This window comes from Lipophrys pholis (assembly GCF_963383615.2).
Source record: "Lipophrys pholis genome assembly, chromosome: 1".
NCBI classification, from domain to species: Eukaryota; Metazoa; Chordata; class Actinopteri; order Blenniiformes; family Blenniidae; genus Lipophrys; species Lipophrys pholis.
The window spans coordinates 26,991,442-27,016,305 of NC_137635.1; the positions used below are offsets into that span (position 1 = coordinate 26,991,442).

The 24,864-nt window shown below is 43.3% G+C and overlaps 1 protein-coding gene across 1 annotated transcript in view; it reads left to right on the forward strand.

The window, feature by feature from the left end:
• Window positions 1-7,648: 7,648 nt before the first annotated feature.
• The window catches only part of LOC308109304 (MAM and LDL-receptor class A domain-containing protein 1-like), a gene marked incomplete at its 5' end in the record, with an annotated part of 53,222 nt that continues 36,006 nt past the window's right edge, over window positions 7,649-24,864 (forward strand). The window contains 2 exons of the mRNA XM_080462785.1: window positions 7,649-7,712; window positions 19,648-19,794. Of these exons, the coding sequence (XP_080318911.1) occupies window positions 7,649-7,712; window positions 19,648-19,794 (211 nt within the window). The remainder of the gene's footprint in view (window positions 7,713-19,647; window positions 19,795-24,864) is intronic.

Consider the following 24,864-nt stretch of genomic DNA (forward strand, 5'->3'; position numbering starts at 1 on the left):
TGATGAAAATGATTTATTATTTATTGTTTGAAATGTCTTTGTCATGTTTTTGGTGTCACATGACATAAACCAGTCACATTACATCACACCTAACATTAAAGCAAAAATTGTTGCTTCTGAACCACAGTGATCGCCGAACGGCTGAGTGAAAAATGTGCTGTTTCTGTGTGATAACTCCAAATACTCAGAAAGAAAAGTACATAATCTGGTCTTGTGTTATCCTTCTTTTTTCATGTTTTAATGTCCAGAACATAAAATTGTATTATCACTGACATTTACTAGCGTGATTGTGGAAGTTCGAGGTGCTGACTCACATTTTGGCAAAACTTATGTCTGGTTCAAAACAAAGGGCACGTATGTTGTGGACAGGCTTGGGAAGATATGGATTCTCTAAATGGATCACATGTAACAGTGATACTTATTTAGGATACAAAAAATGTGAATGTAATCCATTATAGTACAGGGAAGAAATGTGCAATCCAATTACCAGTATTTCTTCTTAGGCATGGGTGACTTGGCAGGATTACATCTGAAATTCCAAATGGATCTCTAAAATAAAAATCCACAGTGCACAGCCAATGTGACAAAAAGACAAAAAGAATCAGGCACCTGATAGAAACACCTTCAGCGCTTCAATCAGTGTCGGGGCACTAGAAATTTCACAAGTGCAAATAAACTTCACGTCTACTCCTGAGAGAGAAAGAAATTTCTGGAGTGGCAAGCTCCGACATCACTTTGACTTCTTATCCAGAAATGGGCTCAACATTACAGTGCAAGCTCTGCTTCCCAGGAGGGAAAGTGCTGTCAATATCCCAGCACTCCAAGCCCAACTTCACATCGAAAGGTAAGAAGACCTTGAATCTATACAGAAATACACAGAAACCCAGTGAGCTAAAGCTAATGTTTGTTTGCATGCTAACAAACATGGTTGTTTTATTGTAGTTTCTCTGCTTGAGAATCATATTTATTTAAAACCTTCAAAAAACAGTCATTTATCTGCTAACTGAGAAGTAACTTTATTTAGCTATGCTTTTAGCATCATGAACTGTAATGCTTACTAAGTGAACATTTCAGAAAGATACAGCAAAACACAGTGACTGGCCAAACATTTCAGAGCCAGGCCTTCACTAGTGCTGGTCTGAGTCAATCCACCCTCTCAAATAAGTACTACGGCCGACACACACTGTGCTGTGACTCTACCACTGAAAAGGTGTCGGGGCTGAGGCTGCTGATACTGAGAGGTGTCGAGTCAAAGGCCATAATGTTTTTCCATCAAAACCTGAACGAGCACATTTATTTAGGGCTTGTTATATAAAGATAATTCTTATTGTTAAAGCCTGTGAACTAATTCATGGAAACAGCTGAATAATCCAGAATCAATAAGTTAATTGATTATTTATTTTACACTGTGTATTTCATATAGAAAAAAGAAAAAAGTCTGATCCTGACTGACGAAGCCACCGGTCAGTTGGAGAAGGGTGAGCAGCCCAGAGGACCTGAACATGGACCAGGACCAGGGGCCCTGAGGTTGGCCTAGGACAACAGGACCTGAACATGGACCAGGACCAGGGGCCCTGAAGATGGACCAGGACAAGAGGATCTGAACTTAGACCAGGACCAGAGGCCCTGAAGATGGACCAGGACAAGAGGACCTGAACTTAGACCAGGACCAGAGGCCCTGAAGATGGACCAGGACAAGAGGACCTGAACTTAGACCAGGACCAGAGGCCCTGAAGATGGACCAGGACAAGAGGACCTGAACTTAGACCAGGACCAGAGGCCCTGTAGATGGACCAGGACATGAGGCCCTGAAGATGGACCAGGACCAGAGGTCATGAACATGGACCAGGACCAGGGGCCCTGAAGATGAACCAGGACCAGATGACCTGAACTTAGATCAGGACCAGAGGCCCTGAAGCTGGACCAGGACTGGAGAATGTGAACATGGACCAGGACCAGAGGCCCTGAAGATGGACTAGGACCAGAGGACGTGAACATAGACCAGGACCAGAGGCCCTGAAGAAGGACCTGCTGGAAAAGCTAACATTTAGACTTGTGAATAAAGTTGACATATAAGTTAAAATTGAGTAGCTGGGTTACCCACATTGAGGGCTCAGCTCACATGTAAGTTCCAAGTTATTTGTCCTCCACCTTCCATACCTTCCATAGTGTACCACCGCAAAAAATAAATAAAAATGTAGCCGTTTTGTTTAGTTTTTTGGTGTGCACGTTTTGTTAGTTTTGTTTGTTTTGTTTGTTTGTTCTAACTCGGCTCAATCTCCTATTGATATGTCATTTTTCTCCATGTTGTGTTGTATTCTAATCATGAAAATATCAATAAATAATCTAAATCTCCCCCAAACAATGAATCCTCCAGTCTTCAGGTTTGGACAACAGAATGAAGTCTTATGTGTTACATTAACTGATGGAGTGATAATTGATGGTGGTGCAGTGGTTAGTGCTCTTGTCTCACGGAGAGAATATCATGGGTTCAAATCCAGACTGGGAGGGGGGGGGGGGCTTTCTGTGTGAAGTTTGCATGTTCTCCCCATGGGTCAATTCAATACAGAAATTCCCCAAGGGGATTAATATAAGTATGATGAATATCATGTTGTTATAGTCAGGAACAATACAAGTAAACTAGGTCATAACTTGGTGTGTGTAAAGCAGTTGAGACAATACATGAATGAAATAATCTCACCTATGTGCAGGTTATTACCTGAGTGCACAGCTGTGGCGTCACAGTGTGGGGAGCAGAGGTGCTGTCATGACTGCCGTGATGGAGCCCACGCCTTATCGTGGGGAATGCCTCATGTTCTGGTACTACATGGAGGGGAGCGGAGTAGGTGAGCTGAGCGTTTACCTTCAAATGTATGACAAGCTTACAAAGCCCATCCAGCTGTGGACCAGGACAGGAGACCAGGGGACGCACTGGAGGCATGGACGAGTTACACTTAAAAGCCCCGAAACTCCTTATCAGGTCAGACAATCATTCCTAAATGCACCCATTTTTTAAAGAAATTACATCAAATTTACACTTGTTGCATTTAAAAAGAATAAAAAAATCAACACAGACTACATTTCTTTTCTCACTTTGTTATTTGTAGTCACTACTATTGCTTAAACTTGCCCTGCAGGGTACTCACCAGCTCTCTGTGGAGTACTCTTGATTTCACTGTCGCTTTGCTAAAAACTTTAAAATATGTTAAACAAAAAAATATCAGGCACCTTTGTGGCAGAGAGGTGATTCACCCCCTGATGGGAATCAGGTGTGCTGCCTCACCTCTCTGCCCATAAAGGAGGAGTCACCAGACACTGGGAGTGACAGGAGGGAGACAGGCTGAAAAGCCTGTGTGAGAGTTTGGTTTTGATTTACTTTAATAAAAAGAACTGTGGTTTTTGGAAACTCTGACTCTGCGGAGCCGGGATCAGCCGCACCGCACTTGGCGCCCGCCCCCCCCTCCGCCGTCCTCTGGGGAGCCGCTGCTCCCATGGGGCTCCTCCCCGCTCTGTGGGTTCGACGGGGAGCCAGTGTAGCAGTCCAGCATTCCCCCACGCCGGGTTCCCCCACAGAGACGCAGACTCAGATCTTACCAGAACCATCGTTCTTTTATTACAGTAAATGAAACTCTCACACAGGCTTTTCAGCCTGTGTCCCTCCTGTCACCATGAGTGTCTGGCGGCTCCTCCTTTATGGGCAGAGAGGTGAGGCAGCACACCTGATTCCCATCAGGGGCTGAATCACCTCTCTGCCACAGCCTTTTTTCAGCAGATGAAAGCAGCAGGTTGTTTTGTAATGTAATGTAATGTTTTGAATGAAAGACAAATATTGCTTTTGTGTTATCAGCAACAATAAAATTTTAGATTTTTCTTAGACCTTTTTTTCTTGTTCGACCCATTCAAATAAATAACCATTGCTGGAACCTTATTATTACCCGTATGAATTAAGTGACTGAAGCTCTAACAAAGAATAAAAGGTTAAAGTTTATGTGGCTGGTGGGTCGCAGATTTCAACGAAGTGGGGATTCAGGAAACTCACGACTCCTGCAACATAGAACACAAATGAGATTGAGTGAAAATGTGGACATTACACAAATAATCTGGAAGGTTTGGTAAACTCTGTTTTATATAACATTGTGGAAGTTGTGAAGGAGGAGACAGATGAGTGAGTTGAGTCCACAGTCTTCATTCATCCACCAGACTGACAGCTGTCATGCCAAACATTCCAACAACCAAGTGTGCTCACACTTCCTCCAAATTAAGCCCCCATGTCAGTGCACCATGCCTCTTCACTCCTTCCTACATCCTCTCACTCCGCCTGCGTCTAATGTGAGACCCTCTCCCGTAGTGCCCCCACCCCCCGAACATTCAGAAGGGACCTTAAGCCCTGCTTTGCACCACTATGGCTGCTTTGCACCACCACAGAAATAGGCGCATTGGCAACAGGGTAAAGGCAGGTGCCAGGGAATCTGTGGCAGCTGCCAATCTGGGGGGAAGCCGTGGCTCCATCACCTCCACCAGTTCCTCTGGCATGATAGAAGCATACACCTGCTTACCCCCCATGTCCACCACCAAGTTCTTGGGCTCTGCCCCCAGGACGTGAAAACTGCCTTCATATGGAATGAAGTGGGCATCAGTGGGCATTGTGCCGAATGGACACATATTTGGCTGCCATTAGGTTCTTCGGGACATAGGACTGGGGAAGGCAGTAATTAGCCAGAACTGGGTCAAACATGTGGGCCACCTCTATGGAAACTGGCTGCCTGGCTGTACGGTTCTAGCAGGAACTCTCCTGGGACCTGCTTGTCATTGGCCATGGCAGCATAATCCACATCCAGCTGCACAGAGTTTACTTGTGCTCAAGAGAGGCAGTCAACCACTGCATTGCTTTTTCCAGCCACATGCTGAATGTCCCCAGTAAACTCCAAATTCACAGAGATGTGTCGCTGCGGCCACGCAGACCAAGGTTCTGAGGTCTTGGACATGGCAAAGGTGAGGGGTTTGTGGTCCACAAACACAGTCAACTCCCGGCCCACCTGCAAAAACCGGAAGTAATGTATGGATAGGGAAAGAGCCATGAGTTCTTTGTCAAATGTACTATTTCCTCTCATTATCATGTTGTTTGCTGATGAATGTAGGAGGCCACCAGGTTCCCTCTACCCACTGTTCACACACCGCCTCTACTGCGTAACCTGAGGCATCGGGGGTGAATACTCCCAGCTCTACTGTGGAAGGTTGCATGAGCATAGTGATCTTGGAGGGCTCAACCTCAGCCTTCTCGAATGCCAAGATCCTGTTCTGGGGAGCAGTCCTGCTTGCTCTTTCTGCCCCTAAGAGCCTCGAACAGGGGACCCTTCAGATAAGCCATGGGTGTGATGAAATGATTGCAAAAATTTACAATGACAAGAAATTCCTACAGAGACTTTATTGTTTGAGGAAGCAGAAAAGCAGAAATCGCTTCCACCTTAGCCAGTAAGGGAATCACTCCACGTCAGGAGGCATGGTGGCCCAGAAACTCAATTTCTGACAGTCCAAACCAACATTTAGTCGGGATTGCAATCGACCTGTGCTTATTCAGTCACTCAAAAAGCTGCTGCACATGTAAGAGGTGCTCCTTAGCCGAGGCGCTGGCCACCAGGATATCATCCAGGTACACAAACAGGAAAGGCAGGCCTCTTAACATAAAGTCCTTCTCCCGCTGGAACGTTAGCGCTGCACCTTTAAGACCAAATGGCATTCGCAGGAATGTAAGAGGTCCAAATGGTCAGATCACCACTTGGCCACTTCCTGGGAATGGACTGGTACCTGGTGGTAGCCTCTCACCAAATCCACTTTGGGAAAAAAGACTTTCGCTAAACCAAAGGACTGCCAAACCCTGGATGTGTGGACTTGAGTACCGATTGTGCTTGTTAACATTGTTAAGGGGCCAAAAATCAAAGCCTCCAAGAGCTTTAAGGAGCATGTGCAAAGGTGAGGCCCATGGGCTGTCGGAGGGATGCACAATGCCCAAGCCGTTTCATGGTGGCAAACTCCTAATTAGCAATTGCCAGCTTAGCAGCACCTCGTCTGCTGGGTGGTGCAAAACTGACGGCCCGGCTGTGGGTGGGGATATAATATTCCACTCCACACTTAACAATAGCAGCTGAGAAGGTAGGGACTGTCAGTTCAGAAAACTCAGCCAGGAGCCACTTGTACACATCCCCTTTGGTTAAAATATTTGCGAGGGACAATGTTCGTCCCTTACCCAAAGTGCAGGATTATGAGGAAAAAGAGACTGCATCCACCAGGTAATGGTTTGCAGTGTCCACTAATTGTCCGTGAGCGCACAGAAAATGTATTTTCTTTGTCCCCCAAACCAGTGAGAGACAGAAGGCGCTCTGCCTATTCCATGTCGGACAGCTGTAACAGACATTGGAGCCGAGTTTTGAGAGTGGTGTATTTGCCTTGCCCTGGCAGGTCCTGCCAAACCACAAAACTTGATGGGTAGTGGATGAATGCAACACTGCTACAACATGATAGTAGTGTGTCTCATCCACCGTGATGCCTTCGAGCTGGAACTGGGCTTCAATATGTTGAAACCTCAGCTCCAGATCATTTTGCCTGAACTCAGGTAGCTTGATTGAAGCAGCATATATCACGTGCCCACTGTCTTGTGTGCCCCCTGCCATTGCCACATTGCTGGACTCTACAGATATCTTTAATTGTAAGGGTCAACAATGTCGAAGTCGTGAGGCAATTGAGCCGAGTCCACAGTCTTTATTTATCCACCACAGACTGACAGCTGTCATGCCAAACATTTGAACATTCCTTCTATTCAACCCCCTATATCAGTGCACCACACCTCTTTCCTCCCCCCACATTACCTTACCTCACCCCCTTCTAATGTGAGACCCTCTCCCACAATGCACACCACAACATAGTTATTTCATGACGTCTCACTTTGCAAAGTAATGAAATAAGGATCTCACGTGCTGATGAAGAGAAAAAGAATTCTGAACTGGAAAATACCTCCTTCCAAACCAAAGTCAAACCAAGTACCATCTGCATTGACTGAGTATAATTAAAAGACAGTGAAGAGACAAAAGAACAGGACAGAAGACAACAATTTACAGAGTCAAAAAACTATTGTGTGACAGGTGATCTTAGAGGCAAAAGTTGGAGATGCACAGAAGAGAGATATCGCACTCGATGACTTGATAATCCTGAACGGTGCCTGTCCTCCTTCAGGTTAGTGAGCAGTCACCTTCAAAGTTGTAGTTAAAAATACTGGCAGTGTCTTCATGTGTTTGTATCTACACATCATGGTATTTGTTATTCCATGAAGGTTTTTGTGACTTTGAAATGGACTTTTGTGGCTGGGTAAACAATCCTCCATTGCAGTCTGGATTGGAGTGGGACTGGCTCTCGGGCAGTAGTGACGGACAGTTGGTTCCACAATGGGATCACACCACAGAGTCGGCTCGAGGTAAGGAACTACACTCGGGAGTGATTTGATTTTAGTTCCACTAAGCTACTTGATGATGGATGAAGAGCAAATCCCCAAGAACATACTCTCTTTCTTTGTGATTTATTATCTACAGGCCACTTCGCATTTTTCACATCTGCCGAGTCCAATTCAGAAAAAGTTGCTCAGCTGGAAAGTGAGACTATGGCAGCTGTGGACAAGGCCTGCCTGGAGATGTGGCACTTCAGTGAAAATTGGCTTCTGAATCGTGAGTACAGTCATATTAATGGTTAATGGATGTTTGTTTGCCTCTTATAATTAGATTATTGTGAATTTGATCAGTATTATGTGGAACAAAAATAAACCAATTGTGTCTTCGATCATTTTCATTTTGATGTCATAATGATGTTGTTCAGAGGTAGGAGGAGCAGTAATATTTTCAGTAAATAAAAAAGAAATGCTTAAAAACAAACACGGTAGAAACTGGAGATAAGAGATGAGAGTCACATCCACACACATCAGCAGGTAATATGTGATAATTTGCAAGTAAAGAATGACGTTTTACACCCTCTCCTGATCTCTTTATGAATTAAGAGAATTAAGCAACATTTAGCTCTTATTTAATGTTGGAGATATTTTTGTGTGTAACATCAGTGAGCATGGTTATGTGTAAATTGACCCACTTTACAACTTCCACTCACTCTATTAGAAAAAAGTTAACATGTAAACAGAATGATACAACTCAGCCAAATATACAGCTTTGAGTCTTTTTTGAGAAAATTGGTGTAATTATATTTAGTTTCTGCTTGCTAAAAAAAAATAGGAGAATGTTTTCTACTATTCTAGTCAATATTGATTTGGAAATTTGAATTCCAAGAAACCAAGAAAGGCCTTACATTTCTAAACTATGATCAACAAGGTCGATCTCTTTCCTTGTTGGTAAATACTCATTTGTTGTCGGATGATTCTTTTTTGGCACCTCCAGGTCCATCAGACTTGACTCTGGCACTGTTTCTCAATGAGTCCTCTGGGCTGCACCAAGTGTGGAATACAAGTGGATTTAACAATCAATCCTGGATCAGAGAAAGGCTAGATTACAGCTCATCAGGCCCTCACCAGGTGAAATAGTCACAATTGTAAAATATAAAAAAGACCAATCAAATGTTAATTACACTGCCCTTTACCACAGCTTGTTTTACAAGCCAGACTTCCACCATCAGCGAAGGGAAGTATTTCACTCGACGACATCCACATCAATCGAAAGAAGTCTTGTGACGAGCTCATTGGAACCACCACACCTCCTCCTACCACCACGACCACAGCTGCTCCCGCCTCCTCCATGGACTGCACTTTTGAAAAAGGCCAGTTGCATCATGCACTCACTACAGTGGCTCCATGAAGCATTCCCTCCATGATATGCTATACATATGAGACATTTTGGAGTGGTACCCTTTCTTAGGTCTTGTACTTAAATTGAATTTTATTTTATTTGCATAGCGCAAAATACAACACGTTCAGGCTGCACAGTGTCACAGTGTCACAGTGGTCAGCTGCATTGTTTCAAAACCGGCCAGGCCTTTCTGTGTGGAATGTGCATGTTCCTCCTGTGTGTACGTGGGTTTCCTCTGGGTCCTCCGGTTTTCTCCCACAGTCCAAAAACATGTATGTGAGGTCAATTGGTGATGCTAAGTTACTCCCAGGTGTGAATGTGAGTGTGTGGTTTATATGTCTTTGCCTTGTGACAGACTGGCGACCGAGCAGGTTTTTCTGTGTAGAGTTTGTATATGCTGTGTGTGTGTGTGTGTGGGGGGGGGGGTTCTCCAGGTATACTGGTTTCCTCCCACTGTCCAAAAACATGAATATAAAAGTTCATTAGTAACCCTGAATGGCCCCTAGTAGGGCTGGGCAAAAAAAATCGATTTATCGAATGTGTAACTAAAAACAATTTTTATTTTGCAAATTCTTTTTTTTTTTCCCCCAAAGTTTTTCTGCATTTTTCACATTAGAATGGAATGTGAAAAAGCTGTTGCACTTTTGCTTGGATCCAGTATTAAACTTGAGTTTATTGAATGACAGAGCCTCATTTACTTTTGATTTTGGGATTGTTTATAAGCATTTTAACTCTGGGGACAATCACAGCAATAGAGTTGCACTTTTTACCTTATATCTGATGTCTTCAATCATTTTTAAGTGCAATGAGAATTATTTTTTTTTTAAATAGATAGAATAGAATAGAATAGAATAGAATAGATTAACATAATTAATTCCAGAAGGAAATTCTTCTCTGGGTTGACACTTGCAAAAGGCAACTAGTAGATGTCATGACAAAGTCATAGATACTGCAGGTGAGTGTATTTGGGGGCAGGAGCTCTCAGACCACCAACTTTCAGTTCTACTGTCAGAGTAGTGAAACATTACTATTACAGCCCTAACTGAACTTTATAAGTTAAAAGAAAAAAAAAAATAATAATAATGATTATATATATATATATATATATATATATATAATCATTAGGGAATTACTAGTCTTATCTAATACCCGGCCAGCTCAGTTGGTAGAGCATGAGACTCGCAATCTCAAGGTAGAGGGTTCATGTCCCACGCCGGGCGCCACCTTCCTGTGGGCTCACCACCTGCAGGAAGGTTCTTGATCGGTGCAATGTGAATGGGTGACAGTGCTCAGACTGCCACCCCCGCCACCCAGAAACGGATAAGTGGGAGAAGATGGATGGATGAATGGATGAATGGATGAATGGATGAATGGATGAATGGATGGATGGATGGATGGATGGATGGATGGATGGATGGATGGATAGTCTTATCTAGAAGTAACAAATGCATGGGTTCATTTCTTAGTGTCACTGTGACATTACAAGTGAATGAAAGCAGTCTGAAGACTTGTTGAATGTCAGAGTTGAAGGATAAGTTGTGATTATGATTGGAACCACTTTAGTATTGTACCATTACTCCTAATGAAATGTTCCAGTCTCTGGAGTAGGATGTTCTGATCAATGGTATCAAATGCAGCACTGAGATCTAACAGGACATGAGCAGGGATTAATCATGCCATTGCCATAAGCCATAAAAAAATCATCAAGAACTTGGGGCAGAGTTGCTTTTGTGCGATGATGTGAAACCACCCTGGATGGGAAACAAAGTTTCAAATAATGCATACTCTTCAATACTCTCATATCTCTTCCAAAACAGGTCTTTGCAATTGGGTCCATGGCAACAATGACTTACACTGGACTCTCAGTCAAGGAATTCAAGTGGACCAACAATGGGAAGGACCTCAGTATGATCATACTCTCGAAAATAATCAAGGTATAGACCAGGGAAGGGCAACGTTAATGGCAGCGAGGGCACCACATTGCTTTCCTCACTCCTGCCGTAGGGCAACTATAACTGTAACTTTCATCATACTCTGTTTCATATGAACAAATTTTCTATTTTATCATTTTATTTAAAAAAAAGAAAAGTAACATATAGTGTGGCTATCATCAATGTTTGTTGTACTTGTTTAACACTTTTTAACATTCAAATGCACTCCAACACAGAGTGCAACAAATAAGATTTATGTTTGCAATGGGTTCATTTGATCTATTTCTACACAACCATCCTACTACACATGACGTGTAAAGAAAGGTCCTGAGAAGACGTTGCCTGAAATTGGAAGCACACAAGTTGACATTGACAATATTGTGCAGCAGCAGGGGAGACCACAGTTTTCTCATTAGGACAAATGTTTCTGAGCCACCTGCATAAACTGGATTAGAGTTTCATCTGTCAGGCTTTTCATTTAACAACGTGCTTCATAGTTGAAAAGCTGCTCTCGCAGATGTGAGTGCTCCCAAACATGCTGGCCATGGGAAGTGAAAAATCCCTCAGCAACGGGAAACCGTGGATAATAGTCTCTGGAATGAAATCCCCTTGTCATTTCTCTGCGACTGAAAGAAGGGGTCCGGCTGTAGGGGTTGCTCACTGACAGCAGCAGAGAGGGGGGCATCAATAGCACAACTCTTGGCTGCATGTCGTGGAACTCTTGGAAGCACTTATCTTGGTCTGCTGGTGCATCTCTGCTACAGTCAGTGACAGGATCAGACTGAACAGACTGGTTAAGGCCCTTGCATGCTCCTCTAAGAGTCCATAAAAACAAGAAGAAAAGTTAGTCTGTGACGTCAGCCAACTGCCGAAAAAGAACACGCCCCATCACAGCAGGCACACTTAACTTTTCAAGTGCACATTTTATTTTTCACTTCAAATATTTTCAGAAATATATTTCTCTGAACTGTTTCAGTAATAAAAGAGAACGTTTGTGTCCAGGTCGCGATGTTGGCTTGGTTTTAATTGCAGGAGCTGACAGCTTTGAGTGATGCATTCAGGTACATCACGTAACTCTGCCCTCTGACATGTTACCGAGCTGCGGGGCTCATACAGTAGTGACGTTATATGCTACATATAATTAAATATGACTGATACAGTCATTAGTGAGCTGGAAAGTGTATGCGCATCACACGACAGTGCCAAAGTTTCAGCAGCGCAGCTCCAACATACTTTAGCCCAGACGGTTGGCACAGCTGAACCAAATTTTTTTTCTGTTACTCATTGCTTGTAGCGTTCTCTGCTCGACCCAGGTCGTGACACTGCATTCAGTCTTGAAACAAGAAGATACTCGCGCGCATGATTTTGGAGTTACAAGTGGCGTTCTCGGCTCGACCTGACACAGTAGCGCAGGATTGTCATTCTACGTACAATACAGCTTTTCTTTCTTGACTGACTTTTCTTCCCTGAAAAAATAAAAAAAATATTTACAATGCATGAGCGTCTGGCCTGTAGGGATTGTTTGGCTTCACTACAACCAGAGGATGGCCATGAGCAGTATCCCTCCTGCCTAGGTGTGGACCACCTTCGGGAGGCCCCCTCAGAGAATGCCTATTCCAACTGCATGATTATGCTCCGGTCCATGAGGGCCTTTCACCTGGCCATTGTTGAGGAACCACCTAAATGGGACACTGTGTTGTATGGCCATCTGCCTCCCGTACAGCCTCCGGACCGTAAGCACTTTTCTATGGAGACCTAGCCTTGTCAGAGGACGAGGCAGAGAAAGAAGGAATCCTGCAGGTTGTCTGGTGAAGTAGACAACCTCACAATGATGCTGACTGACTGTGCAGTTGGCACAAGAGAAATTAAGTCATTGTTGCCAGGGGAATGGAGGCTTCACCCGGAAGTATTAGACCGGCTTTGGCAGACCTTTGGCAGGGCAGATGTCTACCTCTTCACTTGTGCGGACTCCACGCATTGTCCACTGTGGTTTTTCATCATTGACAATGTCAGTTTTCTCGGTCTGGGTGCACTGGAGCACAGCTGGCACAGAACTCTACTAGGAGTGTTTCCACCATTCCCACTGATCTTCCTGATGGTTCTGACCGTTGTTCAGACACACATTGATCCTAGTGGCCCCATTTTGGCCTGCCAGGACATGGTTTCCAATGCTGCACAGGTGTGTACCGTCCAATCATCTGTTCCAGTTCTGGGGGAAGATTCTGCACCCCGATCCCGATCACCTCTAGTACTTCCTGAGACTATGATGGGACGTAGCATTTACAATCATTAATTTCTGTGCACTGTCTACATTAGGGGTTTTCAATTCCGGGCCTTGAGGGCCAGCGTCCTGCATGTTCTAGGTCTCTTTCTGTTGCAACACACCTAAATGCAATGAGGGGCTTGTTATTGAGCTTTTTTAAAAGCTTGATGATGACATCAACATAAGATTGAGATGTCCTGAAGTTTGGAGAGAGCTAAAACATTCAGGACACCGGCCCTCAGGGCCAGATTTGAACTACACAGTGACTGTATGCACACGGGTGGAAAAAGTTTTACCACTGGTGCGGGGGTCATGGCTTGGACGACATACATTGCCCTGTCTCCTCCACACTGCAGTCACAGGACCCTCCATCCACACTAAAGGTGTATGTTGCTGCCATTTCATGCTCTCATGCTGGCATTGATAGTGCTTCGATTGGCAGTGACAGAAGTGTGGAGCTTTTTTTGAAAGGTGCCCTTAGACTCCGCCCACCTAGCCGACCAATGGCTCCAACATGGGACCTGTCCATGGTGCTGGAGGCCCTTCAGGATTTTCCATTTGAGCCCTAAGCTGGCATTTGAGGGGATCTGGCTATCTCTACACAACCCCTTTCCCATTGAGTTGTGGAAGTTATTAGGCACGCCTATGTATCACAGGGGCATATGCTGCCGGCTGGGGTACACTGTCATTCGATGAGGAGCTTGTCAACTTCCTGGGATGCATCAAGTCGGGATCCACTGGATGTAATCTGTGAGGCAGCCTCAGACAACGTTTGTGAGATTCTACAGAGTGAATATGGTGGAGGAGGGGGTTGTGAGACAGTACCCTTCTGGGTAGTGAGTTGGGAGTTTTCCTGAGTTGGTGATTCCTTGGTACTTTGTTGTTATATGTCATCCAGCGCTTAAAGCACTACCTCTGGCGGTCTGAAGCGATGACATGGAACGAAAGTTGTGTATGTAACTATGGTTCTATGAATCCTGGATAATCGCCAGAGTGTCCAGTCCCTCGGAATCGTTGTGTGTGAGAAGTTTAAGGGAGTGAACTTCCAGTGTCACATGACTTCATAGACTCACGTCAGTCACCGGTAGGTGACAAGTAACTTTGTTGTAACAACATTCTCAACCTGCATATGCGTAAGGATGATAATCCACTGCTTAAAGCACCTCGTCTGGCGGTCATCCGGGATTCATAGAACCGTAGTTACATACATCACTTTCATTCCAGTGAGAGTGAAGCCTTGTCTCTGTCATATTGAATTTCTCACAGAAAGAACTGAACTTCCTCTGTATGTTGTACTGAGGCACAAAACTTCTCGGAAAAAGCCTGACAGGTGTCGTTTTCCATACAGGAAAATGGCCACATGGAGCATCTGTGTCTTAAGTATGCTCATGTATTAACAAAGCAACAATTTAAAAATATCATTGATCGTTTTATTTAAATACTGTTTTTGTTCCTAAACAATATTGGCTCTGCAAACCTTTTTCTTTTTGGCTAAACAGGAGTCTTGTGGATCGTCTTACAATCAGTCCAATATGATACTTTCTAAGGTGTCTAACAGTGATATGATGCTTGAGAATTTTCCTTCTAGTCTTTTTTGTTAACGATCATATCACCTATTAAACAATGTTCCACGATGTAACAACAATGTATAGTTGCTGGAATCAAAGAGAGATATTTTTTGACAATTCATGAAATAACTATGTTCATCACTGTGATGACGTGTGTGAAAGTTCAATACAATAACAACAATGTATGTAAATAACTGTCTTCATAGACTGTTCATGTTTATTTATTTTTTGTCTCTGCCAAGGATTTTTTCTGTTACTGAATGGATCTGCCAAAGGAAACGTAGAGCAGGCCACCATTTCTGTTCCCATCAGCCATCCTTCCTTAGACATGTGTGTGGAGTTCTGGTATTTCATGCTCGGGCCTTCAGTATCAGCCTTGGATCTGTTCATTCAGATGGTATGCACTAAAAGCTCATGTTCCACACCGTGCTCTCAGCATCTCCATTTAACCTTTGTATTGCTTTGTTCCAGGAATCACATGAACAGTTAGTTTGGACCCAGCACGGGACCCAGAAGAGAGAGTGGATGAATGCTCAAGTTACCATTCGCATCAACAACACAAGCGGGGTAAAACACTTATTTTAGGTACTTTTCTGTCATACTGCGCTAACCTCTTTTAAATATTTTTTTAAATTTCTTTATGTAAATGTGATATACTATTATGTATCACTTCATGTCAATTAATCTGAAGACGCAAACCTTACATGTATTTTATATGAACTACTTGGAAACAGAACACATTTGTAAGTTGGCTGCTACTTTAGTTACAATTTCTGCCACGATTAATATAAATGAACCAAGGACACAAAGGGTATTTGGGAAAATTACTTTTGCACTCTCTTTGGTGCTTATGATGCCAAAAAATACCCCGGCTGATTATCCAAAATGTATGCCAGATAATTAAATGCAAGTAGTACTTTGTAAATAACTATACCCCGTATAGAAAAAATGAAGTGAAAAAGGCACACAAAAAAACCCCGGAATAGCGTTATTTGTACTGAGTCCCAGGACAGAACCAGATGTGATGTAAGCGGCGGACTGTTCACGTCAGGAAGTCTTGCATGTTTACATGCGATGTGTGTTCATGCCGTTTTGTTTCAACAGAGGACAAATTTCATTCGAGCTGAAAGTTTTATCAACAAGATGAAATGAAGTGATGCGGTCACGAATGACCCAGTTAGCATAGCGCTTAGCTCTCTCCTCTTTAATATGTGTTGCAAATATTGTGCTTTTTTTTCTGTATATCATCAGTTACTTTCATAAGATCTGAACACACATTGAGGATTTCAGCTCTCAGGTCAAGCAACCAATTTACTATTTTCTTGTGCAATTAACCTGCAGCCACCAACACAGGTGAATCAATCTGAGCACACGATGCTCAGTTGGCTTGAAGGCAGCCATTATTGCGTTGGTGTCCGACGCTCTGCTCTGGTCTCCGTCCGCTCTGGTCTATCTGTGCCAGGAGACTCTGAGGAATCCTGGCCTGCTTTTGGCTATGAATCCTTTAGCATTTTGGACAGCTTACGCGCCCTTCCGGATTAAAACAGGATTACTTTTGGAGTCTTTGGTACTTTAGCCAAACTCCCAGGGAGCCAGAAGAGACAGAAAACTACTTGAAAAATATTCTTATCAAGCAGAGCTCATAGAAACTACATCTTCACATAAAATGTCGTCTTCTTCTTCTTCTTCTTCTTCGTCTTTTTCTTCGTCGTTGTAAATCTGCTCTCTGATTCATTAAATGCTTCTTTTCTGAAAGCAAATTTGCATTACTGATACAAGTTGACTTGCTTAAACTATCTGCCTTTGCTCTTCTTAAAATGTATTTTTTTCCTCCTAAGTTAAAGTTTGCTGGTCACAGAGACACCCAGAGCCGAGGATTTATAGCTATTGATGACATTACTGTGAGAGAAGGAGTTTGCCCTGATCAGAGTACGTAAACACTGTCTGATGGACACATTGTTCCTAAATGTGCTGAAAAAGTCATTTTTCCTATTTAAACTTAATTCCAGATGTATGTGGGTTCGACTCCGGTTTATGCAGCTTTGAGAACAGTGTTGATCATGAAGGTCGGTGGGTTCGCAGGAAGGGGACAAAGGACCATGTGGATCACACCTATGGAACTGATAATGGTGAGGATGAAATATACAGTTTTCAAACCGTGTTCTCATCACAGTTCCATGAAGACCAGAGTGGCAGAACATTGACTGTGTCCACCTCTGGCCATTATTGAAGATGATTTGTCAGTTTCTTTTGAATTGTGTTTCTTTAGAAAGTGAAACACAAAGACACTTTCTCTTTGTTCAAAATCTGATCGGGAAAATACAACTCAGTGTTTCTTCTGAATCTTCAAATCCTGCTTTGGAAGCCACATTTTTCTCTCAACTGTGTACGTGAAGCGTCATATGGTGACACTTTGTAACAGACATGCTCAGTGAGGACATTTTGACTCTACTACGGACGCCTGATCACAACAAGTGTGTAAATGAACTCTGCTCAGTAAAAAATGGACATAAACCAGTCCTCTGGTTAACAAGAGAGCATATCAGATGCAGTCTCACCACCAACTGTGTTGTCTGCAATAATCAGCCTATTCCAGATGCAGATATTGAGCCCAACCTGAAGGATCAGGGGACAGCTCTTTGTCTGTCCTCCAGCCTTCATCTTGTTGCACAGGAAGTTCTTACAAGGAGGAAATACTCCAGTCAGCATAGTACAAGTTTTTAACAACTCTTCATCTCGAATTATGACCCAACACCTCACTATTTATTTCCAACCTGGTTTATGGAGCAGTTGCTCACCTTCCATCAGAACAGTGACGTGACAGACTGTGAGACTGCGAATATATGAACCCAAAAGAGCAGGTTGTTAACCTTTATTCTGCAGCAATTAATGGATTGTTTCAGATCTCATCAGAATTCTTTACACATTGAGAGATAGACAGAATAGTCGGGGGGGGCTGCCCCTTGCCTTGCTCTTTCTAGGTGGGAGCCGGGGGCCTTGGGGGTGGAGGCCATTGTGCCTCCGGGTCTCCAGGCTAGCGGCCATTCTCGGCGGTCCTTCGGGTGTCTGGACGTCACATCCTGTGGCCCGTGTCTTTGGGTGGTGTCTGGCCAGACGTCAGGACTCTTTTGGTTGCTCCACCTGCATGGGTGAAAATCAGTCCGACGGACGTGCAGAATCCCCCCAGGACTCATCGGGCATAGTGGAAAACATTGGTTATTGACCACAGGGGCCATTGTAGACGTAGCACTTAGTATCCTCCCAAAACACACACACACACACACACACACTGGTGGGACACTACCCTCCCTGGCCCAGAATAAGCGCCGATACAGTGCGACCGTTATCGTTTATCTTCAGGGAGGGCTGGAGATGGTCTCTAAAATGCAAGACAGTTATGATGATGACAGATTCTCCGAGAGCTTGGCAAAGATAGAACTCAAAAGTGATGAAAAAAAGTTTAAAGATCGTCAAATCAGTGAATGAAAAGGGGAACAAACGCAACAGACAGCATGCATCTACAAATTGTAGACCACTTGATGCATATTTTATTAAGAAACAATTTGCCTTTTCACTGCTATTGTAAGATTGCTGAGAACATGGAACAGGTTTCAATACCCACCTCATTGGCTAAACTATGGAAAGTCAGGGGTCATTTATTAAAAGTGTTTGAAACGTTTGATTGGCGACAGAGAGAGATAGTACCATGCTCTCAGTGTCTGGCATACCAGCATAGTTTGTGAAGGATTGTGTAATCAGGGTGCAGCGGAGTCAGCCTGTGCCTCCCCACCACATGCATGCATCTCTTTCCCATACACTCCGGTTCATGACCAAAGCAATGAGATTGCAGATTCAAGAGTTGTTGCTGGCCTCATTCTTCGTGATGGAGTGCGGAGCGCAATACGACAGGGAGACTGAAAGTAGAGCCACTACTCCTCCACACTGACCGGAGCCCGTTGAAGTGGTTGATCTAATGAAGGTGACTCCGATTTCAGGTCCATCAGGAACATCACCCTGGAATCTGCAACGGTTGGCAAAAACAAGCCAGATGAGATTGTATCTCTGGTTTGGTCTGTGAGCAGTTTGGAAAGAATAAAATATAAAATGAAAAAATGTATTAAATAGCTATATTTATTCAGCAATTTGTACTATACATTAATTTGAAACTATGAACTGTTTGTGTTTTCATTAATACACTTTGCAAAGTGTCACTGACACATATGAATGTATTTTATCAACAAGCTTCCTTTGAGGTTGGTGATAACTTCAGTATGGATGTGGAAAATGTAGTTGGGACAACTTTGCACAACTTTCTCTCATTTCCCTTTTACTTAGTCTCATTTCCCTTTTGCTTAGAGTCCTTATAGATCTTGGATCTCTAATCTATACACCATTGAACATGAAGTGAAAATTATTGTCCATAATTACCAAAATGAGTAAAAAGTCGTAACACACCAATTGGATTTAAGTGCCTATGAAAACCTTCTTTTCATTTGGTAGGGTATTACATGGCACCAACGCCACATTCAAAATGGGATGAAGTTGCTCAACTGCTCTCACCAGAGTACCCGCCAACCAAAGAGATGTGTGTACGATTTTGGTAAGTCCAACGATGCCATCACACATGTCCATAAACACTTGTGCCATGAACACTTGACTGTGATGAATTCATTTTGTTTGTTCAGGTACTGGTTACCTGCAGATCCATTGGCTGTGCTTACCGTCCATGTAATACAAAGTGGAGAGTTGGAAAATGCTCTTTGGCAGTCACATGGAATTCCGTCTGGAGGTTGGGAGGTTGCAGAAGTCACGGTTTCATCACCTCTAAAATTCAATGTAAATGTTTTAATATTATTCTCAATGTTTTGTGTTTTTTCTATCACAGTATGTACTTAATGAACCTGAAGGCTTTTCTTTCACAGCTTATAACTAAAATGCATTCTGAAGTTGCTTTCACCCTACAAGAGAGTTTCTTCATCAGGTAGTGTTTCAGGCCAACTGGCCAGGCACCAACTCTACAGTGAAAATTGATGATTATTCTGTGACGGAAGGGGCCTGCAGTCCCACAGCCAGCTGTGACTTCGAGTCTGGGCAGTGCACCTGGGTCAACATCCTCAATGAAGACGGCCCTGATTGGGTGCTGGCCAGAGGAGGTTTTCCAGGTCCACCAACCGACCACACCACTGGAAATCCCAATGGTAGGACCTTAGATATCTGGGACTGTACAAAAGTGAGAAGGGAACATACTTAAAGAAAACACAAGATTAAAATCTGTCATGTATAATTGTTGAATCAAATTTAAGAATTGTGCTTTTGAAATTTGCCCCCGTGTTAATTTTAATCTCGGGCCATCTTGGTGTTATTTTGTCTATATATTATTAATTAGAGTATAATTGATGTTTTATTACACACCTTCACCTTTTTGTGTGGCAATGACATGTTCTCTCTGTATTTGTTTGGGTTTCACCTGCTACTGAAGCTTCTTCCCCCAATGCTAAGAGACGCCTATTAACGGATATTCTGACTTAACATGGGCTTCAAGTGTGATTGTGTGTGGCTGTCTCTTTGTGTTGATCAACTGTTGACCTTCACAATATTAGCAAGGTGGTTTTAGCCCTCTGCTATCTTCATGGATGAATAAAAAAACTCCCTCGAGCTGAACATTTGAAAAACAAAGGAGTTGTGCTGTGGGGGCAGAGGTAACTCTCTTAAGGCTGTTTTATGCTTGATGCGTCCGCGGGCTCTACACGGCTCCGTGTTATGTCATTTCAGCCGCCACCACGCCAGACTAGACGAACAGAGACGTGCGGAAAGAAAGGCGGTGCTGAAGTGGAGCAGGACTGAAGACTTGGTTTTAAAGACACAAAAAGCATTAAGCTGCACATAAACACTGAAAACACAAGATTTGACTCATAGATGCCAACTTGCTTCAGTGTCAGACTTCAACAGAGGGAACATGTAATTCAAAACAATAGTAGCATGCTCCCCTTGTAGGATCACCTGCTGGTGTCGAAGTGAAGTCCACTTCTTCTGCTCTAGTTCAATACTGCAGTGGAAGTGTGTTTGCAGTGCACTGCCCCCTGCAGTTTGGGAGCGGGAGCCACGTGTAGTATAAATGACAACACATTCTCTCATGCTGATTCCGCATGTCTACGTTCTGCACGTCACGCCCGTGTGTCAAGCAGAAAACAGCCTTTACACCCTTTTTTTACACCTCTCACTATCCAGGGTGGGTCTGTGAAGAAGGTTAAAGTTTTAAAATATTAAGGAACAGAGATCGACACCAGCCTTTTGTTTGCAAACCACACTGATTTTGAGGGTCCATCACTCCTCTCACCCCTCCATCACTCCTCTCAACCCTTCCATCTCTCCTCTCACCCCTCCATCACTCCTCACCCTGTCCATCATTCCTCTCACCTTGTCCGTCACTCCTCTCACCCCATCCATCACTCCTCTCACCGTGTCTATCACTCCTCTCACCCCTCCATCTCTCCTCTCACCCCTCCATCACTCCTCACCCTGTCCATCATTCCTCTCACCTTGTCCGTCACTCCTCTCACCCCATCCATCACTCCTCTCACCGTGTCATCACTCCTCTCACCCTGTCTATCACTCCTCTCACCCCTCCATCACTCATCTCACTCCGACTATCACTTTTCTCACCCTGTCTATCACTCTTTGTACTCCTCCAGCACACCCCTCCATCACTCCTCTCAACCCTTCCATCACTCCTCTCACCCTGTCTATCACTCCTCTCACCCCTCCATCACTCATCTCACTCCGACTATCACTTTTCTCACCCTGTCTATCACTCTTTGTACTCCTCCAGCACACCCCTCCATCACTCCTCTCACTCCAACCATCACTCCTCTCACCCCTCCACCACTCCTCTCACTCCACGTTCCCCTCCATCACTCCGCTCGCCCTATCACTCCTCGTTCCCCTCCATCACTCCTCTCACTCTGACCATCACTCCTCTCACTGTGTCCATCGCTCCGCTCACCCCTCCACCACTCCTCTCACCCTGTCTATCACTCCTCGTACCCCGCCATCACACCCTTCCATCACTCCTCTCACTCTGACCATCACGCTTCTCACCCCTCCATCACTCCTACTCCCATCAGGCAGACAATTGAAAGTCCCTCTGGCCTGCAAAAACATCTATAAAAAAATCTTTCATTCCAGCTGCAATAGCCCGTCTAAACGTTTATCCTGTTTAACATTTCCTTCATGTCTGTACATTTGTCTTAAGTGTGTTTAAAATATGTGTTGTATTTTATTGTTTGGCGCTTTGATAAAGAAAAACTTATGTCACCGCTTGGGGCAGACAATAATGTTGATCTGGTCTTGTCTTGTCTTGTCTTGTCTTGTCTTGTCTTGTCTTGTCTTGTCTGGTTTCTACATCCATCTGTTACTGGGTTGTGGTTGGTTTGGCCCTTCTCATCATAGGCAACCTTTTTTTTTGAATTTTTAACATTTGCAGATTTAAAAATGCCATTGTGTGAGAATGTTGCAAAATTAGGAAATGCAAAGGGCCAACATTGAGTTAGTTTTAGTTATTTTGACATGAATTGAAATAATCTTCTCTGAATTAGGTTTCTTTTATCCTAATTCAGATTTAATTATTTTATTGAATTTGTAAAGTTAATTAAAGATAAACGTTACCAAATAAAGTTAATTTGGAGACACAAAACAAGACACCCTGAATGAATGTAGGATAACTGTTAAAGTTGTTTTGTATGTTTGCTATGCTGAATATGGACAGCAGAAATGGGCATTATCGCAGTTAAAATAGTAGCTCACACCATCCATACAGCATGGCTTTATCGTTTGACATCTCTAAATGTGACGAACATCCTGGGAGTTAATTATCTTAAAAACTGCGTGTTGCAAGCTGTTGCTGCGGTTGTTTGACTGACTTTGCATGTTACTTATTCACTTCTCTTTTTGTGCCTGAGTTATGTCCTGCTGCCGGCGTCACCCCTCCCACCCCCACAAAATAACTTTTGTTTGAAACATGAAACCAGTTGACTTACAAATCAATGGAAGTTATAGGTTTTCCCAGCTGGCTTTGATTTGAGGGCACTTACAGTTTGAATCATTTAAAGCGCCGTGAGGGGAGGAAGTCCTGGCAGAGAGCAGCCAGCTACTGGCTGACAATGAAAACTTGTTCATCACACAGTACATACCTTTTTATTTAGAAATATTTAATACTACTGACGACAAAGAAATCTAAAATAAAGTGTTGCATTATAATCAATTAATTGTATGTGTTATCTTCTCTGAAGATATATAAAAACTAAAAAAACTGAACACTTTCCAACCATGAGAGCTTATCGGGCCGGCGCCGATCTCCAGTTTTCGTAGTGCGAAGCAGGTGAGAGTTTATAACTCCCCTGGATGGGACTCTAGTCCATCGCAGATTAGTCCCCAGTAGTTGCTGGAACTCATTTATACAGCTGAGCCAACTGGTGCAAATTCAAGCAAAGTGTCTTGTCCAAAGACTCAACACAGCAAAACGTATGCTCAGTTGTGTCGTCTTTTCCATTGTAGGTCACTTCTTGTTGAGCTCAGCACTGCATCAAAGTCTCAACAGGGTTGCATCTGAGTGGATCCACAATGAAGATGCCGGCTTCTGTCTGACTTTATCGTACCACATGGAGAACAGGTCAGTCAAATAAATACAGCTGATTATCTAAATGTCAGTGGAGATTCATTGTATCCTGTTTGTCATGGTTAGCTTCCTCTCTCATTTCTTCCTGTGTCACTTTGTGCAATACTCAGAAAACTGTGGCTGAGTTCATTTCTTCACACAGTTTGAAGCAACAGGACAACTTGAACTCTGTTCCAAAACCTGTAAATGTGACCTGTAAATAAAGTTAAGGAAAAGAGTAGTTTTATTATAGTTGACATTTGCAACCCAGATTGTCTGCTTTTCTTCTGTCTTTCACCATCACTTGCAAAAAAGTAGAAAAAAAAAAGGGAAATAAAAATGTTTTTCTCACATATGAAAGAGAAATACAACCTTTGTTTCTCAGTCATTCTGGGACCCTGCGGGTCTTCAGACGTTTGGGTCCATCAGAAGTTCATGTGATATTCCAGAGTAATAGCAGCGGGAGCAGCTGGAGCAGGGTGACTCGGTCTGTAGAGACACCCCAACCTTTCCAGGTACCACCAATGTCAAACTTTGCTATCAACTCAACTATAGTGATGCAATGGCTGAGTGAATTCATGATTTTATCTCTGCTATTCAGCTGTTGATTGAGGCAGAGTCAATCAACGGAGGATCCATTGCTGTTGATGACATCACTCTCACCTCGGGAGTTTGTCAGGGTGCCGCTCAGTGTTTTCTTTCTTCTTCCATCCAAACACATCTGAGTGTTTTTCTGCCAGTTCGATCAAAGATTGTTTCCCTTTTCTTTCAGTGAATGAAACGAGTGGAGGGTTTGTGGGCTGTTCATTTGAAAATGGCACATGTGACTGGGTGGACATGAGTTCTGGTCAGAGTAAGTGGGTCAGAGGCAGGAATTCCTCTGGTAATACCGGACCCTCTGTGGATCACACACTGGGCAGTAAGCTGGGTAAGGCCACAGAGAGATTCTCTTTTACACTGCCTTTCTTTGAAGTGACATGGGTTATCTCCATTATTTTACGATGAAACAATCAATGCAGTCAAAACACAAATGAACATACTTTTCAGTTTTTCTTGAGAATTTTTGCAAAAGCCTACGTCCAGTCTCAGCAGAGTAACATTTTGGATCTTTTGACTATTCTGATGGTCCTGTAATATACTTTTGACCATTATGAAGAGAGGTTCGTTACTATGAGAAAAAAGCAATATATGAAACTGCTCGTTGTCCTCCAGCTTGGGCTGGGTTCACATGATTTTAATGTATCTTACACTTTTATGTCATTTTAATTAGCAAAGTTACCAAAGAAAAACTAAATCTTTGCTGATGCTGTTTGAACATTAACATCACATATGAAAGAAATAAAGTAACATTCCATTCGTACTATTTTCTTTTGTCTTAGTAGAATCTGCAGTGCTGTACTTTTCCAGCAGAGTCATAAATGAGTGGTGATCTGATTGTTCTAGGCTGGTACATGACAGTGGAGGCTGACACGGGGGAAGAATTGAGCCCTGCTGCACTGGAAAGTCCAAACATAAAACAATCCAGCACCATCTGCATGTTACACTTCTACTACAACATGTATGGAGAGGGTATGTTTGTACTTTAATGTGTCTTACACAAAGGCACAGTGCAGAG